General features: G+C 39.1%; 1 protein-coding gene across 1 annotated transcript in view; it reads left to right on the top strand.

Annotated features, from left to right (window-relative positions):
• CCNY (cyclin Y) overlaps positions 1 to 19,104 on the top strand; it is a gene marked incomplete at its 3' end in the record, with an annotated part of 42,353 nt that overhangs the window by 21,010 nt on the left and 2,239 nt on the right. The window contains exons 5-7 of the mRNA XM_010140988.1: positions 2,248 to 2,305; positions 2,407 to 2,526; positions 16,830 to 16,996. Coding sequence (XP_010139290.1) covers positions 2,248 to 2,305; positions 2,407 to 2,526; positions 16,830 to 16,996 — 345 coding nt within the window. The remainder of the gene's footprint in view (positions 1 to 2,247; positions 2,306 to 2,406; positions 2,527 to 16,829; positions 16,997 to 19,104) is intronic.

Genomic DNA, 19,104 nt, shown 5'->3' with positions numbered 1-19,104 from the left:
AGCAGGAGCTCGCAACCAAGCAGAAGGAATCCAGAACCAAGTGCATCAGCCTCACTTCGTGCCAGTTGCCATGGAGCTGATTTCTGTCTGTGGTAAAGTATGCCCATCCGTGATCTTACAGAACTTGATGAAAAATTGACCTACAACTAGTAGACTGAGAGGCTAAACCTTTATAAATTAGAGTCCCATGTTAGTGTCTTGAAGAGAAATACATTCTGAATGTTATTTTCTTGGGAGACTTGCTATCTGTCCTTACACTTGTGGCATGGAGAGGTGATTTATTCAGAAAGAACTGCTGCTCCCTCCTGGAGCTGCCCAGGGGTGGGGAGGTGTGGTGTAAACACGCCCTCTGCTGCGCTCAGGACAGATGGTCTCAGCGGTGATGCTGGGGCGGGCGCGCGTACGCCAGTTAATGACTTTGGAATGACGGATGTGAAGTGACTTCTGTCTTCAGTTGTCTCTGATTTAGGAACAGAGGGACAGCATGATGAACAGCGTTCAGTTGTTCTTGCTGCTGAAACAGCAATAGCAAAACATACATTCTGTTTCCTGCCGTCATAGGTGAAAAGGAAGTTGCTGACATATGTGGTAGATTCTAGTTCGTTAGTGGGGGGCAGGCAGTGAGAAACCACTTTAACTCTTACATAGACTCAGGGTTCATTTTGACAGAAAACTAGAGAAGCACCTGCATTGCCAGAGAGTATTTCTTTTCAGACAATATTTATTTGTTCCTTTTATCGTACACAGTAGGCTTAAAACTAAATTACTTCCAAATATTCCAAACTCTCGCCAATCCCAGTTTTTTGAGAAACTATGCATGAAATAATATTCCTTCGTATTTCCCACATTTTCTATGATTGCAGCACTCTGCTTACCATTCCTTCTTTTCCAAGTGTCTCCTATCGTTGATATATTGATTGGCTTTCTGCAGCTTTTGTTGTGCATAGCTACTCAACAAGAGATAGAAGACTATACCTATCCTGTTTTCAGAGGAATGTATAAGTATTGCTGAATTTGCTAAATCACTATAAAATAAGACAAACCCCAACAAACTAAACAGGAAAAATGCTTAGATCAATTAGTAGATGATTCATTTTTGAAAGACAGCAATGTGAATTTTTTCTAATGAAGATGAGAACCTATCAATTTTTTTTTAGTGCAGTACATTTTTTTTGAGCGCAATCAAATGTACCTTTATAGAATGCATCAGATACAGCATGAAGAAATAAAGTAGGAAATTCTTTCATTCCCTCTTCTGATTGCAAAGGTCCACAGTTTACTGTAGTACATCCACGATTGCAGTGAGATTACTTCTGCATTATGATAGTAGCCTTTTTATATAGGGGGAAAAGAGTCTGGCCTAAAATCCTTGCTCATTAGGAATTTTCTAGTAATTAACTCAGTCTGGTATTTTGTTTTAATCTAGGTACTACTTTTTTTTTAAAAAGTGTTTATTTTCAGTGTTCGGCTTTATAGCAAAAAAAAAAAGACACCTTCATATGTTGAAATTTAAATGTTAGCTGCTAGCAAGTACGTTTTGTAGACATGACTCCACTGTAAAACTCAGGTTTGCATGCTCTGAGAGACACGTGCTGTTGAGTAGATATAGAAAAGATATTCAATGGTTTCTCTCTTCAGAACTCTATGAACTGAGTAGCAGAGATGTTATAAAGATGGGATTGTCATAAGTAGGTCACATGGATGCATCTGTCCAGAAAGTGTCCAGTTCTAACTGGTACTATTATGTCACTCGCTTTCCTGATTGTTAGTGTCCCTGCCAAAATTACACTAATCAAAAATCTTATATTGCGTACTGGAGTACGCTGTAAAAACAGTGTTCTGTGTTTGTAAATGTTCACAATGTTGACAGTAATGAAGGAGGAGGAATTTAGAGGTTGCAAGGATTGACATGATGAAATTAAAAGTAATCTGGGCTGACTTTATTATAGGCTTATAGTAGTACTTCTCAGGCTGTGAAGAAGCCTCACAGTAGAGAGGACAGAAGTTGTGTATCTTGGCCATTGAAGGCTGAGAATGTTAGCATACTTTGTACTACGGATTTCATATGACACATTAACTTTATGGTAGAATAGGTCCAACTTCTATATGAAAATCCCATTTCAGCCCTGTTTCTAAGCCCCCCACGACATGAGTAGTATTGGAGTTTTAACAGTACTCATATGCCTATGAGAGCTGCGTGCTGTCACCTGCAGATAATGACACTGCTTTGGTTTTAATACCTTTTAGGGACACAGATGGAAGAATGCTCTTAGATATTTTTGATGAAAACCTTCATCCCCTTTCGGTAAGTTTGTCTGCCTCTTTTTCCCGTTCATGTGAACTGTCTTTCTTTTCTGTCTGCTTCATTTTGTTTCAGTCACCTATTTGGAAGTATTTCTTCCTTAGAAATCCGAAGTGCCACCAGACTATGACAAACATGACCCGGAGCAGAAACAGATTTACCGCTTTGTTCGGACGTTATTCAGTGCTGCTCAACTGACTGCTGAATGTGCCATTGTCACCCTGGTGAGTGTCTGAGAGATGACATCAACCATCTGACAGACCCAGTTTTGTTCTCAAAGCTTGGGTTTGTATGATTTAATAGATCTAGGAGCTGCCAGGGATTTTTTTTTCTCACCTTGCAGACCAAGGAAATCTCTTGATGGGAAGAGATAACATAGTTCATTTTCTTGGAGTAAGTGATGGAAGAAGAGATCAGGTAGCATGTGGCACGGGAGCTGGGGTTATGTCTTGCCTTCACAAAGTGATAATGTTACAAGCCACCAAGGTGACTAATAGAAAATGCAGGTGGCATAAGTGATTCTCAGCAGGAGGGAATGTTAAAAGCATGAAGGCTTCCATTTGTGGGGTCTTTGCTGTGTATCACTGTAGCTCCCAGCAGAGACTCAGGAACAGCTGTAGTAGTAATTTAATATCACTTACAAGAATTGACGAGCACATGAAGGATTCAGTGAGTGACTGGGACATGTTGGTGATGGCTCTTTTTTACTTGCACTGTGCTTGTCTTTCAGGACCATGTCATGGGGTTGAACAATTGTTCTCAGGGCTGAAGTTTAGCTACTTTAAAATAGCACAGCACAAAAGAAGGTTCAGATTTTCAGCTGGTGTGGGTCAGCATAGCAATGTGGATTAAAGGAGATCGCCACCAGCTGAGAATTTCTAAATTTTCTTGAAATTTTTATCCTGCAAACTCTTCAGCTTTCAGGCATGATTTTGGCTATGTTCTTGACTCAGTTTTTAAAATAAAAAAATGGTTTTTTCTTATACAACATTTGGTTTCATAACAGCTTTGTTATGTACTTTAGATGGAAGAAGGGGAAATTGGAGAAGGTGGATTTTGAAGCCCAGACCTACTCATTTCCTCTGTTAATCTCTCTCTCTTGGCTTCTAAGATTAGTTGGCAGGCTTCTTTCCTTTGGGCAATCAGAATGAATTATACTAGCCAGTACAGACCCCGAATATGAGCGAAATGGGGCAAGAAACACCCTGCAGTTTCCATCCTTACATTATTAACTCACCTAGTAACTTGATTCAGCCATTACTTGTTTTCCAAAATGACGTTTTGTTTGTTGCTTTCACGTAATTGTACTAATTTCGTGTCCTTCTCCCTTCTCTCCCTAAGTGTTTTCTGCTGGAGGCAAGATATGTTGTATGAATCAGTATGTTCTGTAATTTAATTAATCTACACACAAATACAGTGGAACCTTGTTGTAGTTATCTGTTGTTTGATCTTAGGGTATTTGATTAATGAGGGCACTGTTCAGTAGAAAGGAAGAAGTCTTTTTTTTTTTTTTAAAGAAGATTGTCTTCCTGTTATTGCAATGTATGGAAAGTTCTTCCCCACAAACTTTGTTAACCCAGGCATGTATTTCAATGTCTTTCATTTGTAACTACTTCCTTGCCTTTTCTGGTTTTCATGTGGTTTTGTTGCAAGTAACTCTTTTGGTTATGATATGCAATGAGCTGTAAATGTTTTTAAACTCATTTGTTGTATTGCAGAGGCAGTTTCCATGGTTGATAGTGCTTGAAAACTTAGGTGACTTGGGTTTTTTACCCAACACAATGATACAGAAACACGGATAGTTTTCAAAGCAGCCATGCAGATGTTTGTGAATATATTTGGTGCAGGTGACGAGTGTTACTGTTCTGCTATTGCCCATGTTTTCAGGATAATAGCACCTGCCTGACCACTCCTTCCAGAAGGCTTCAGAGTTTTTGGATAAATATTGTTTTACAAGTATGAAATTCTGTTGCTGCTGCTCCCAGTTTCCTCTGTACTTCTAGATCCCATTTTTTTATTTGTTAGTGCCATCAGAAGGGGCCCCAGAGACAGATTGTGTTGTTTCTGAAATGTCCAAATGTAGGAATTAATCTCTTAAAAAGCAATCAATGCTTCCGCCCTTCCCACATTACAGAAATCTTAATAGTGTTGATATTGCTATTTATGAACCCTCCAAGTGATTTCCACTTGGATAGCCTGTCTGAGGAAGAAGAGAGCAGCATTCTCTGCTGTGGAGTGAATGTTTTGCCATGGTCTGGCCACCCATCGGAGAGCAATCTGATAGCCCTGTCTGCCACTTGTTCCTCCTGGGAGGGTTGCCAGAAGGGAGGAAGTGTATCTGTGGAGATAACATTACAGTTGAACAAGATGATAAAATTGGTATGTTTCTTTCACTCTCTGTAATTATTTTTAAACAGTCCTAACCACCCCTTTTTACTACCCAAATTATTAACATGGTCTAAGGTGTGTAGTTCAATGCACTCACTGTTTTGTCTTTTTACATGCCATTAGCCAGGTAGAAGCAGCAGTTACAGCTGCTTATATAGCAGTATGTTCAGCACAGGAGCTCAGTAAGTGTGAAATTCCAGACTGCTAGATAAGCTAGTCTCCAGCAAAAAGCCAGCATTGTGTTGCTTCAAGCACTTAATTAAAATATTTCAATTAAAGCCTCCACTACTACAATTTATAATTAAACAAAAAATGTAATTTTCACACAGCCTCCAGAGCTGCCAAGAGATTTCCCATACTGATAAGTGAAAAGTTAAAATCTTAGGTTGAAACAATTAAATACTAATTCACATTATTTATTCCTAAAATAACACCATAAGAATAAAATTAGTTTTAAGAATTGCATTGCTGATTTAAAGCCTTGCGAATTATGGTTTTTGTCCCAGTGAACAGGTGAACTCTATGACCTGAGTTTGTAAGAAAAATAAGGCACACGTGCTTCTCCCTCGACCCAGAGTATTCCCACCCTCGCTAAAACTGAGAAACGCCTGTCTCATCTTCACTATCTCCTCTGGTGGCAAGTTGTGCTCTTTTTAATGTGCTAATTGGATAGCAAATAAAAAAAATGATCAGGAGTGTTGTCCGTACCAACAGGAAAGCAATTCAGTACTACCATGTCATGAGAATTAAATATTTATGCTTTGTTCTTTTGTTCTGTAAAAACAATCCTCTTAACTAGACCTGAAGAGGAGAATGGTCCAAGTTTTCTGCTTTGCCTTGACATGGCTTTCTGAGTTCTTTGCAAATAGGCCAAATCTAAGATTCCTAATATACTTCTGTGTCTCTAGTATCAGAGGATACATCTTGCATTTGCAAATATGCAGACAGGCAGATATGCTAGGTCTGTGTGCTGTAGTCTGATCAGATGCGGTGATGGGTAAATACATACAGTACAGGAGCTGATTTATTTCTGTGAGGAGCGTGCTTTTGAAATATATTACGAAGTTCATACTGTGAGTGAGAGGATTTGATACTGAGTAATTTGAAACTTGATGTACATAGGAATAAATTCTCCTTATGAAAAATCGGGATTTGATTAATCCACTGGATGTTCCTGAGTTCTTATTGTACTATTCAGGAACGTTTCCAGCAATGAGGTAGGGAGAGAATCTTGTTGAATATTGGGTTGTGAAAATTATAGTTTTTGAGGATAATTTTGTTTTCTCTGTGTTTATAGGAAAGGAGAAAGCTTTTAATTTCTTTCCTTTCTCTGGGATATTTTTACTTTTAAATGCTGATAAAACACATTTTATTTTTTCATATTTCAGTTGAAGTATCAAAAATCTGATACTTGTTTAAAAGAAAATAAAAACACAAAGAAAGTGATCAGAATCTGTAGAGATACTTGATCTGCAGCAGAGGTCTTTTTCAGCTGGCCCAGTATAACTACCAATCCTTACGCAGCTAATGGAAGATGCAGTTTCCTCCAAAGACCTCAGAGTACCATGCAAAGTCCTGTTTATTGCCTGGTTTGATGCTGTCACTCTCCATCCAGTAACTGTAAGGGTTCATGAGTGCAATCGCGTGAGCAAGACAAAACATTGAAGCTGGGCTTCACCTTGTGTAAGAAATCCACAGGAAGAGTTGTGTGTTTCCAGTATCATTGGCGTCCACCTTTGTCCTGGATTTCAAGCATTCTTTTGGAGGTGGCCAAAGCCTAACGCTTTGCCACATGTGAAGAAAGATTCCCAGGTGCAGAGAGAAAGTCTCTCCACCCTGTGCTGTGGGTCCTGAGCCCCTTGGCAGCTGGTTATGCTCTGGAGAAGGCCAGAAGGAACAAAGGTTTCATACCTGTGGTTCAGGTACTGGCAGGAGCAGAAGACTCAGGTTCTGGTCCCTGGTTTTAGGGCTATTCTCATCTTTTGACTGCAGTCTAATATACAATATATAAATGCTTATCGGTTAACGCTTGTACGTCTCTTAGTCAAGTCTTGCTTTAGGTCTGCTGGGATGTACACTTCATGAAAACAGAACATTCAGGCTGTTGGTTGAGAGGGAAGTTTTTTTAAATCCCGAAGAGAAGAGGACATTCAGTCAAAGAATGGATGTCTGTTTCCTGATGCATCTCGAAGGGCTTCTGTGTGGGCAAGGAATGAATCAGTTTTAGACTGAAAAGTCGATGTGGCCCAATAATTTGTGTATATTTTATTATGAATTTTATTGATCTTAAAATGAGTAAATTAGGGGACAAACCTGAAGATGTGTGACTTTTCTCAGTTTCGTTAGTGCATCCTATAAATACCTACAATAATACATTGCAGTTGTTCACATTTTCAGAGTTTTATGACTGCGTTTATGATTCTTTTACAACATTGGGTCTCAAAAATAAAATTTGGAGGAATCTGCAAGGACCATGATAATGTGATGTCCTTTGCCGCCAAATGGATGGCACCAGACCTTTGTGGAACGTTTTAACTGCCCAGCTGGGCAATTGCAAAGCACAGTTATTTCTGGAGAGTCGTGGTAGGGAACTGGCTGATTGCTTAGAACAGAGCATATGGCAGTTCAGTGATTGGATTAGAGCCAGAATTTGACTATATGGGACCACTACCAATTATATTTTTCTGTATAAATATTTTTTTTTTAGCTTCAAGGGATTGCAACACACGTGAGTTTTCTCATTAGGGAGGACTGTGTATTTCTTTGTGATGCATTGGGGTGGAAACTGTCTTCGTTAGTTATTCTACGCTCCTGCAACTTATAATGTGGATTACCTAGTGAGTTCATATGGAGTTTAAATGAGAGAGTGGGGGAATGAGGTTTTTGTAATTACATGTTAATTTGTAGATTCTCAATTGTGGTAATTAAAATACCAAAAGAATCTTGTCCTTTCTATTAATGTAAATCAAGTGAGAAATACTTAAAGTCCCTAGAGTTGTATTGGTAAAATACAGAATTTGACATAAAACAATATAAAAACAACATGAGAAAAGATAATGCTTTACTCTTGCTGCTGCTTCGAAATTCGGAATTATTCTAGTACATTCAGTGGCATTCCTCTGTGATTGCCCATTTCGTTTTTGTGCTGAGACTCCCACTCAGCTTCCTTGGAGGCAGTGCGCAGCTTCATACATCTCCATGTGGCAGCGCAGAAAACTCTAGTACTGCAAACAGATATAATCACAGAATAACTTAGGTTGGAAGGGTCCTCTGGAGGTCACATCTGGTCTAGCCTCTTCTCAAAGCTCAGCCAGCTGGATCAGGGTGGTCAGGGCCTGCCTGGTTGCATTCTGAATTTCTCCGAGGTTGGAAATTTCATAATCGCTGTAGGAAACCTGCACCATCGTTTTAGGCAAGCCTTAAAAAAAGAGTTAAAGTATTGATAGTGCTTAGGCTGCAACTCCAGTGTGATGAGAGGTATCAGTGCGATATTAAAGGTTATGTTGAACAGCTTCAAAATGAAGTATGGAAGAGAAACAAAACTTCTGTAAGAACCCCATAGTGAAATTTTAATAAAAATCTGAGTGTTCCTGTGGATTATGAAATATTGAAATGAATTTGTTTCACACTTTCATATGTGATATATACCCTCCTGAAGGGGGGGGTGGGGGTGGTGGTGTGTGTGTGCAAAGAGGAAATAAACCTCCAGTATTTTAGTTTTTCTTCCAACTTGAGAATATTATATAATATACAAAGTATGCTATAATGTCCTCTGAGATGGAAAAAATGCTGTTTCACACTAATTAAACCCAAACTCTTCAGTACTATCTAGTTTTCAGTTTCTTCAAGCAGATTAATGTTCTGTTGATTGATTGGGATGTTGTGTAACCAGCTCCCTGCTATCCAAGATCATGGGGGACAGGACATCCTAGATAACTAGGACAACGCTGACTGTTGTGGTTACTATCCGACACTCAGGAAGTCCAGGATGCATTCACCCAACTGCAAATAATCACCCCAGGGATTAGTTCTGGCTTAGCAGTGGCTCTGCTGGAGCACCATTGCTGGAGCTTCGATGCTCTTGCTGGTCCTGTTAGTCTGTGCCATGTTACAGTTCTGTGTCTGGATAAGAAAAGCCCCCCAGGACTAGTGGTGACAGCGGATGGCTAAATTCTTCTCCACCATGCTGTTGCAGGTCCAAGTCCTGGGAGTTAAGATCAGAGGCATCCAAACTAGGTCAGCATGGAGTCATTTCAGGTCTGGTCAATTTATGAGCTCAAGACAGGCACTGAAATAAATCAGTTCTGTGCTTCTGCTGGACCTGAAATGGCTTTAGAAGCCATTTAACTACATTCCTGTGGTGCCACATCTAAGCTAATGAACCTCTCTAGAGTTCCTTGAACTCAAAGCCAATTTGGGATTATCTATACCCACAGAGTGGTAATTTTATTCAATTAATAGAATTAAATTCTTTTAAATTCAGATAAATGAATTAACAAAGGCAAATCACCCAGTTGGTTTATGGTTAAACAGTTGGCAGGTATTCCAAGTGTAAAGATTAATCACTGCAGAATCTTGGTGCAAGTCTGTGTGAAGAGATGGAAAATGATAATCCAACATTGCACTTCAGAAATCGTAACTCTGTGCAGTGTTACCTTCTGACGTGTGCTCAAGTTACTAAAATGTCTGCAATGAGGTACAAGTGTTGTCCATCAAAGCTTGTGAGACTGACAGTTGTGTAAAACCATGTGGTTCATTCCCAGACACAGTAGACTAATAACGGAGGTATCAGGCTCTGAGGTGTTGAGTTTGTAAGTGAAAAGGTTTTGAATAACCAATGTGCGTTGGTATTTTCTGGATCAGAACTGCATTGTTATTTCAGCTAGGAGTAGAATTATATTACAAATGAGTTTTGAAGATTGTAGTAGTGTTGGTATTAACACTGACTTACACTTGTCCTTTGCAAGCTCAGAAAAATTCAAAATGATATGTTGTTTGAAGCCACAGAGAGTTTCTGCTAATGTCACATCAGTAACTTTAAACTTTTATTTAAATAGTCATGTCATCATTCTGTAAAAAACCTATAAACATACAGTCGTAGAACTAAGTGGGTAGTGATAGGTGTGATGGAGATGGCTCTTGGACGCTATCACTGTTGTTGAGGAGAACTAGGTGTTGGATAAGGCAGAACAAATCCGTTGTCTCTTTGGAATTCAACTTTTGAACGTTGAGTAGAGAAGTGCTTAAAAGTTTTGCCGCAAAAGCTTACTTTCAGAAGAAGCACTGCAGAGGACAAATTAAATTGGAAAAAAGTAACATTGGTACAACAGCTTCAATTTGGTTTAAGCTTTAGTTCCATTCTTAATCGTGGATACAGTTGTCAAAAGTGGGTGAAGGCAAATCACAGCATTTATTTTAACTTAGGATTTCTAGATGCTAAAAGCTCATTTTATCTTATTAGTTTTGGTTCTATAAAGGAACACCTGCCAAAATAATGCAGAGGAGATGAGGTTTTCAGATTTTAGTGAAAAAAAAAAGTTTATCACATTGTTTCTTTGGTTTTTTGACATACAAGCAAATTTCTTCCAGCATTCTGGGAGTTACAATATTCGTATCTACAGTGAGCTTTTAAAATTCAGCTTTATTATATGGCTTTACAGCAACTAGTCCTAAAAAAAAATGTAGAAAGTGCTTTGCGTTTGAAAATTAAACCAGTGAAATTCATTACAACACATGCAATATACTGAACCGCACTGTACACACAGAATCCCAAGTCTGTTTGATACAAACCCCATATTTAAGAAAATGGCCCCTGCATTTAAGACACTATTCAACATATAGACGTATAATTGCATACAAATGGCATTTCCATATGTCACATTTACCACTAAGGGTAACATTTTCATATTTTTTTTAAATAAGGTGGAGCATGCCCTCGCGCATGTGGGAAGACTCTCTTGCTTTTGCCAACAAAAGCAGGTGGTGGTCTCCCACCAGCCACGAGTTTGTTTGGGATGAGTAGAGTAGTCACTAACCACCCACCAGCCTTCTTCTTCAAACGGGCTGAGAGCCAGCTGGCCCTTCTCCAAAAGTCTGTACTGATTCAGCACATCTCTGCAGCAGCCAGAAGCATCCCCTGTCAGTCATGTAGGCTGCTGAGTGCATGGCAGGCTCTACCTCTTCTTTTCAACTCTGGTGTCCTATCAAAGTAAAAATCTTGGTGCTTGGCTGTTACCATGGCCTGGACCTAGTACATGGAAATGCTCTGAGGTGTGAACAGTGGTCAAGAGCGCCATTTTTCAGGAAAGATGGACTTTCTCACATTAGTATAGGAGACAGAGCTCACTTGGCTGTGTGTATCCTGCTGTTACGAGGATGCTCTGCATCAGTAGGGCGAGAGCTCGTGTGTACCATGCGTTTCCTCTGCCTAAATGTCCCTATCTGCAGAGTCACCTGGTTCTCTCCAGATCAGAGCTAGAGAGAGCTAGAATGAAGACTGAGCAGGCTTGATCGAAAGTCGAAGAACTCCACTAAAGTGACAGCACAGGTGTGTCTTCGTGAGACAAGTCATAGATTACAATAAATTCCTGCATTAGCTGAGAACCTCAATCAACTTTTGCAGATATTTGCTGCCAGAGGTTTTGTTCTTTTTCTGCCTTGTCTTCCTTCAACACATGCGCTTAAAACCCAAGACCTAGTCAGGAAGGCCACAGTAAATGAACAAAATAAAATACTCTTTTTAAAACATTTTCAAGAAAGGAGCCAGAAGCCTTTCTCCTGGCAAGGTATTTATCATCTTCAGTTTTATTGGAAGATGATACAGACTCTTATTACAGCAAACTGTATGTCTGGAGTTAAGCCCAAATTATCACCAGAAACTCAATTATCCCTATCTTTCAACATGTTATTGAAAGGTGCTTAAATGTGGTAAGGTGAAGGTGATAGAAGAATAGTGTCTTACCAAGCTCCTATATAATTTTTAGAGCTTATTTCTCAAGTATTACTCATGGGTAGGTAGTAGCAAGTTTATGCTCCCTTTTTCTTAGGTGTTAAGTTCATCTGATCACGGTGTAAGTTCATCTGTTATGAATTATTCTCCTTTATGTCTTTCCTTGCAATATCATTCTTCCCTGTTCTTATCACTTCTCTGAATGCCTTTGAATTTGAACCCACAACAGAACCCTTACTTGGCTTTGGTTTTTTTTCTTTTTTCTCTCTTTTTCTAAACTAGGCGTGCACAGAAGAAAGGATACTATTTTCTGATTCTTGTTTGCTTTATGTATCTATAGATGTGGAGTATTCATTTAAAATCCACTAAAACTGCATGTGTGAAGTTGAATTTTAAGTGGTTTGCATTAACCGTAAAGGGTCAAATTCAACACTGATGTAAAGCAAATGAAGTTAATTTTCTAATTTAAGAGTAGTGTGATATTATGACTTCCATACGCTCTCTGCTTAAGTCTCCCTGCATTGGTACAGTGTATTGCTTTAAGTAAGTTGCGTGCTTCCCTGTCCTGGTTTGAGCTATAACAATTCTGTTCAGTGATTTTACTTTTCAGCCCAGCCTCTTCTAACTAACGGCACTTTCTGAAGTTTATGGCGTATTTCTGCAGACAGTGTCTGCTTCAGGGACCGACAGCACTTGATGTTGACAGTTACTGCCAGGGGCTGGTGTGCAGAAAGGCTCTGGCTTGTACTTGCTCCTGTGCAGACCAAGGTCTCTGTTAATCCTGTGTCCCACGGTGGGGGTGCAGTAAGTCAGAGGCTGCACCTGCGGGGAGGAGCGGACAGCACTGACCAGCAAGGTGTTCCATCCTATAGACGTCATACTCCCTGTAAAGCTGAGGGATCACAAGGGTCTCGCTCTCTCTTTCTCTCCCCTTCAATGGTTGGTGTCTCCAAGAAGGACGGTGTCCGTTCTGCCTTTGATCCCAATCTGTGCATTCCAGAATCCAGCTCCAGAATCCAACTGTTCAGTTCCTGCCTGGGCCTTCCCCTCTGCCCACAGCATCAGTGGTGATGGTGACGTGGTTGCCATTGGGGGTGTTGGGTTCGGTATTCGTAGTGTATATATTTGTATATAGTTCATTTTGTTATCATCATTATTGTTAAAGCAGTTTTGGTTTTGTTTTCCAATCCGTAAGTCTCTCTCCCTTATTCCTTTTCTCTTTCCCCTCTTTGGGAAGGGGTGGGATGGGCAGGGGGTAATAGAGAGCGTCTGTCACTTGTCTGTTAACTTACCCAGCTCTCACCCTTGACATTGCTGAGGACAATTCCAGGGAATGCTGTTTGTTCGTAATTCAAGGAGCAGTTTTACTTGCTAAATTGAAGAAGTTCGTGCAAGGGGTTTGTTTACACAGGCTGGCTGGAAAGCAAAAGACAGCCTTTAAAATAGACCCATCAGGTAGCGCAGACTCTAGTCTGCCGCTCTCATATGCCACTTTCGTATGCCGCTTTTATACTGAGCTTGTTGTTTCTGTGGTTTTATAAATATTACTTGACCAATTAGACGAGGGGTGAATCTTTTGAGTCTCCATCACAGTTCCCACCTGACCTACTTACACATTTTTCTTTCAGTTTCTGTTTTGAACCCATGCTTTGGAGTGACCGCTTGCTTATTTTTAGAGACTTTAGTTTCTCAAAACATTTAAAGTGTGCTGTTTATTTTGGTCTCCTGCACCGCTTGGAAAGCCTTCACAGACAAAACACGCAATACTGAATTTTATACATCAAAATCTATTCAGAATGATGCTCTGACTAAAAAGGTCAAAACTCTGCTTTTAATAATGGGCATAATCACACATAATTGGGAATTTGTAATTTGTACTGAAATAGCCTTTTGCCTGCCTTATGAAGGAAAAGAAATTTTTGAATAATTAGTGATATTTTGCTTTACAGTATTATATGATAATGTTATGGTTTTCTTCAGTGTTAGAATGGCAGGCAGGGCAAATCATAGCTGAAGAAGAAATGGTATACTCAGGAGTCTGGTATCTGGCCTCTTAAAGTCAGCTTTAGTTTATGATATCTTGCTACCTATATATTTCTTAATTTTTAAGAAACTGAAAATGTCAACAGCTTTATCTGTGAAATCTCATGCTGTACATATTCTGACTTGATAGCTGAATATAACTTTGTTTTTACAGAGATTTTTGATTGTTAATTATGCCTGTGGTTTTGTGCCTAATGACGTAGATTGAGTTCAACAGTGTCTAGTTCAACAGTTGTCTTGTTCAACAAGATTGAGGTTAATTCCTCATTAACACAAGAAAAATAGAGAACCCACTGGAGATTGAGAAAGCCAAAAGTCTCTTATTGAGACTTTTTTTTGACCAGTCTGTAATATCCAACGTACTGTAATTATTCAGGGTTTCTGAGTATTCTATAATTTCAAAAAATCATTGAAACTATTTTGGCATTGGTATTCTCTTAAAAATTAGTTGCAACTTGTTTAAAGTTATTCCTGTATTTATCTGAAAGTACAGGTAACCATAACACTTGGGATAAATATTTCTGAATGTTTTGTGGGTTTTGGTAATTGTCTGTAAATCAGTTGTAGTCCCTTTTTTAAAAAAAGTTTTAACCTGATAAGTAAAAGACTTCAACATTATTTTAAAACATACGTATCTTAAAGGAATGTTTTCAGTTTCTTAGCAGCCATGTATTTCAGTTAGAGCAGACCTAAATTTCCTTCAGCATCTGTAAAAGAATATCTTTAGGTATTCTGGTCCTTCAGAATCCCAGGCTGTGTTCTATTTTTATAAAATATGCAGCCTTTCGGCTAGGTATAATATTCTGCATGTATATTGTACTTCCATCAGAGCATCTCATAAAATCTCCTCCTAGTTTCTGTCAGTCAGCATAGACACTTGTACTAGTACTAGCAACCTAAGTAACCACTTAGTTGCATTTTATCACAATGCAATGAAGAGGGTGTTAGAAGATCTGTTACAAGATACAAAGAATAGGTTATTCTTCAGGAATTGCAAACCTGTATTTGTGTAGAGCAGCATAGTAGGATTAGTGGTTGTAGTGAATGTGTCTGTTTAGTCATGTTGAAGTACTTCCAGTTTCAAGTTCTGCTCTTTGAGCACAGCAGCTGGTTCTACGGGTGAGAAACGAAACTGCAGAACAAGTTCACTTCCTTGATGCTAGTGAAGGCAGTAAAAAAAATTGTTTCTGAATCAGAGCAGAATTTACAAACTTAATAAATTACTGTATCTGATTTTCCTTAAATCATTGCCAAAAGAATGTAGTGAAACCTGTTTGAAACAACCTCACAGTGCACCAAGAAATGTGTTGCTTGGGAGATGTGGTCTGTAGAGGAGAGGAAATGTTACACCTTTTATGCATGATTTCATTGTGATGTGACTGTATTAGTGGCCATTACAGACACTGTAACTGGAGTTTTAGTTTCCTGTAGTAAGAGTTGGAAGCAAAGAACTTCCAGTGATGGCCACTTTGAACAGAAGTTGTCTGTGTGCTTTGTATGATCATTTCCCATGATTTTCTTGCTTTTCTTATGCTTTTTATACTGCAGAGTGTGAGACGGTTTGTTTTGTGGGCTGAATGCCTGTGCACATGTATTCAAATAGCTAACACTTTTTTCATAAAATATATTTTTTCTGTAAAACTCTAGTTACTTGTACGTCATAACTGTGAAAACTGTCGAACAAAACTGTATGAAGGATGTAATCAGCCATGGTGTTATTGGTGACTCATAAAAATACTCACGCTTCAAAATATGACATTAGTTTTTAAGTATGTAATATTTTCTATTGATGCTAGACCTTTTCAGAAGCACAGACCATGAAAGGTGCTCTGTGTGCTTACGTGAGCGCACATCCTTATAGAAAATCACCAGTGAGCCGTTCTTAAAGTTCTCCCCTTACATCCCCCCTTTCTCCTTCTCCTCACTCAAATCCTTACTGGCATGTACCCTACATTGAATTTTGGATATATTAACTATCCTTTGGGTATTATTTGATTAGGTGCTAATAAATAGTAGCTTAGTCAAACTACAGGAGATTTATTATAGGTCATTATTCTGTGTATTCTCAGCTCGGATAATAACTGTTTAAATGTTGTGGATTGCAGAATTACTGAGTTTTGTCCACCTCACATGAAAATATTCATTAAATGTTATAATTTCCCTGTCCCTAATCAGGGATAGAGTAGGGGGGCACAGAGATCACAAACCAGTATTTCTTAGAACACATTTCATTTAATAATCTGTTGTTATTACTGTAATTAGCTGCAATCGATAGCAGGTAACTATTCACACTGCATGTTGACTTTCTCATTCCTATGGATCTCTCCTGTATACACCGATGGTTTTCTGGCTGGAGCATCACTTGTGGGGGCCAGCTAGGTCACTGTTTGAAAACAGAGGGTCATACTGCACACCCCCCAGGGAGCTTTTTGGTAGGTGTTCAGAAAGTCCCTCCAGGGTCCCTTGTTTCCTCACATGTGCATATATAATCTCATAGTCTTCATAAACAGTACCCACCACCCTCTTGGATGAGATCTGGGTTATATGAGCTTTGGTTGATGCTAGGCTGTGTTGGTGACCTTGGGCAGATTGGGCCAGACAATGGTGTCCTGAGTTTGTCAGTTCTTGTCGGTTCAACAGGATTATTGTTATTCATCTCTAGAGGTTATTGGTCCAGATTACCTTCTTAGCACATACTTTCACTCTCTGTTCAGCTTGCTGCTTCTGTGCTAACTGTTCCTCTGTTCATCCTATGGTTGCCTATAGAACTCTTCACACAGGCTCACCAGGCGGGTCCAGCACGACATGATGCCACCTCTGATAACTGATTGCCTGTAAATTGCAACTATAGTTGTTTGTATGATAGCTAGTAGCTATTATTGGTAGTATACCTTTGCCTTTCTCATTAGTAATTAGCATTTTATTTATTTACATTATTATTTAAATGATTTATGTAAGCGTTGATTTGAATTCATTCCAACATGTGACTATGTTGGAATGAATGTTAGAATCAACAGTTACAGATAGAAAATCTTCTTGAGAGCAGATTGCTGTTTTAAAATTGCTGGAATGGGTTTATGAGAATAGTTTTTAATTTCTACTTAATAACAAAATAGATTAAGTCTTGATTTTAATGTGTTTCCACAGGTATATCTTGAAAGACTTTTAACTTATGCAGAGATAGATATTTGTCCAGCAAACTGGAAGCGAATTGTACTGGGTGCAATTCTGTTGGCATCCAAAGTTTGGGATGACCAGGCAGTGTGGAACGTGGATTACTGCCAGATCCTGAAAGATATCACGGTCGAAGACATGTGAGTGCAGTATGTTTATCTTTGTCAATGAAGGCCAAGATCTGTGTGTGAGAGGGGGACGAGAAGTTCTCTTACAAATTACATAAAGTTTGTATATATGCATTATATATAAACGAGGAGGATGCTGATAGATGGCATGAGGTCTACTTGACATTACACAGGAGACATGAGTTATTTTTGTTTTCTGGTTGAAGTGTATTTTACACTGGATGTCCATGCCTGGTGATGAAAACAGACCTGCAGAATATTTAAATGTATGACTTGACAGAAAACCCACATCCAATAAGCTTGCATGCTTTCACTTCAGCAGCTCTTACTGTTGTGCTAGTTCTCCATACAGACAGTAAACCAACATGTAAGGCAGAAAAAATAACTGCCGTGATCCTACTGACCCTTAGGTGATCCCCTACTTACTTATTGATGTTATTCAAAATCAGTGCTTTTGGGCTTAGGGTTTTTTTTCGCCCCCTGTATCCTGCTGAGTTCATTTCCAATATGTTAAAAATCCAGTATGTTAACTTATAAAGAAAAATTTACATTTTTCCTTTTTTTCTTTTTTTTTGATCTGCTGTCGTTCTTAAGAGCGTATTGTAACAGCATAGGGAGTTGCAATACCTGGCTGGGTACGCCCAAGGCATGTTAAGAGTATATTCGAACAGCAAGAAAAAGAATTGTAGTGTGAATAAACACACTTAAGATCTCAATGTTTACAAATACTAAAATGAATGCTCGTTTCACTGGGAACTGAAGAGAGTTTGTTGTGGGTCATCACTCTGGGAGGAGGGAAGGAGGGAAGTAGGTGAGAAGAGATGTTTATACAGACAGCATGTTTTTTGAATCTCAGTTTGCAGTCTCAAAGCAGTGAAAGGCCAAGTGGTTTTTGCTAGAGCAGCCCTAATTAAGTTTCTTAATAGTTTGCTCTTTGTCAAATTTATAGCTGGTCTAAAAATTATCTGTAAGGGAAAGGTTGAATGTGAGGGGTCAGCTGACTGTTTTAAATGAAGCATGGTCATACACTGCTAGGTGAGACTTATGAATTGTGAGTAGCTGTCATTGCTCAAGTATTAGAAATACTAAATCTTGTATTAGCAAGCAATATGTAATAAGGTGAGGTTTTTTTCCTTGAGTCAGAGTTAAAAACACAAAGCTTGCATTGCTGTGCTATGCTATTGGTACTTTCACTGGTTTGGGGGAAAATCCTTTATTTCAAATAGAGGTGGAAAATACTGCGTAACGCCATTTCAGTGTCTTTTTAAAATATAAAAGCAACTCTAAGGGTGGGTGGTGATACCTCTTTTCCAACAGAACTCAGACAGAAAGAGATTTCCAAAATAAAAGGGAGGGTAGCAGGGACAAGGTGCTAAAATCAGGCCGTTCACATTTCTGCGTGCAATATTGTTCTGTGCAGAACAGTTTGATAATGCTTCCTGGACTATTCTAAGTGTTTTCTGAATGATTTTGCTTTTCCCTGGATCCTTTTCTCCTGCTTTTGGGTATTCAGTGGCAGTAAGGGCCTCTCTCCATTCACTCCTCCAAGGCAAATCTGGGAGCTTTTAATGTACTTCTGAAGCTGTGACAGGAGCTGAGGTAGAGTGGGGATCAGCTTGAAGCGGACTGCCAGATTTGACTGTGCCATGTGACAGTATTAATCAGGAATAGTTATAAACATAAGTTTTGAAATTGCTGATTCTCAGGGCTTTTTTTGAAGGCAGGTGATGAGGCGTACTGTGATGGTGTGAAAGGAAATAAAAACAGAGGTTATTGTTTTTGACAAACACATGGGATTGTGCTACTGTTAGAAGTTGAACATGAGCTCTGTAACAGCGTTATTCACATGGCAGACTCATGCTCCCATGCCAACATCAGCCCTCTTTCTGCATGCTGCGTTCCTGAAGCCAAGTTGTGATGAGTCCTTGTCCTCAAAGTTTTTAGCTTCTTAACCTTTTCTTAAAGATTTTACGGTTCTCACTGTGAACCAGAAGCCTTTGGGGAGCCTATGCTCTCTATATGGTACTTGGTGATCTGGCTCATGGGCTTTGTGTTTGGGGCTCCTTGTAAATCCTCCAGCAGAGATTTTGGTGCCTGTTGACCTGGTGTTTATATTCCTG

Source organism: Buceros rhinoceros, unplaced genomic scaffold (assembly GCF_000710305.1).
Source record: "Buceros rhinoceros silvestris isolate BGI_N320 unplaced genomic scaffold, ASM71030v1 scaffold7358, whole genome shotgun sequence".
Taxonomy (NCBI): Eukaryota; Metazoa; Chordata; class Aves; order Bucerotiformes; family Bucerotidae; genus Buceros; species Buceros rhinoceros.
The sequence above is the reverse complement of the archived record's forward strand: the minus strand, read 5'-3'. Positions and strand labels throughout refer to the sequence as shown.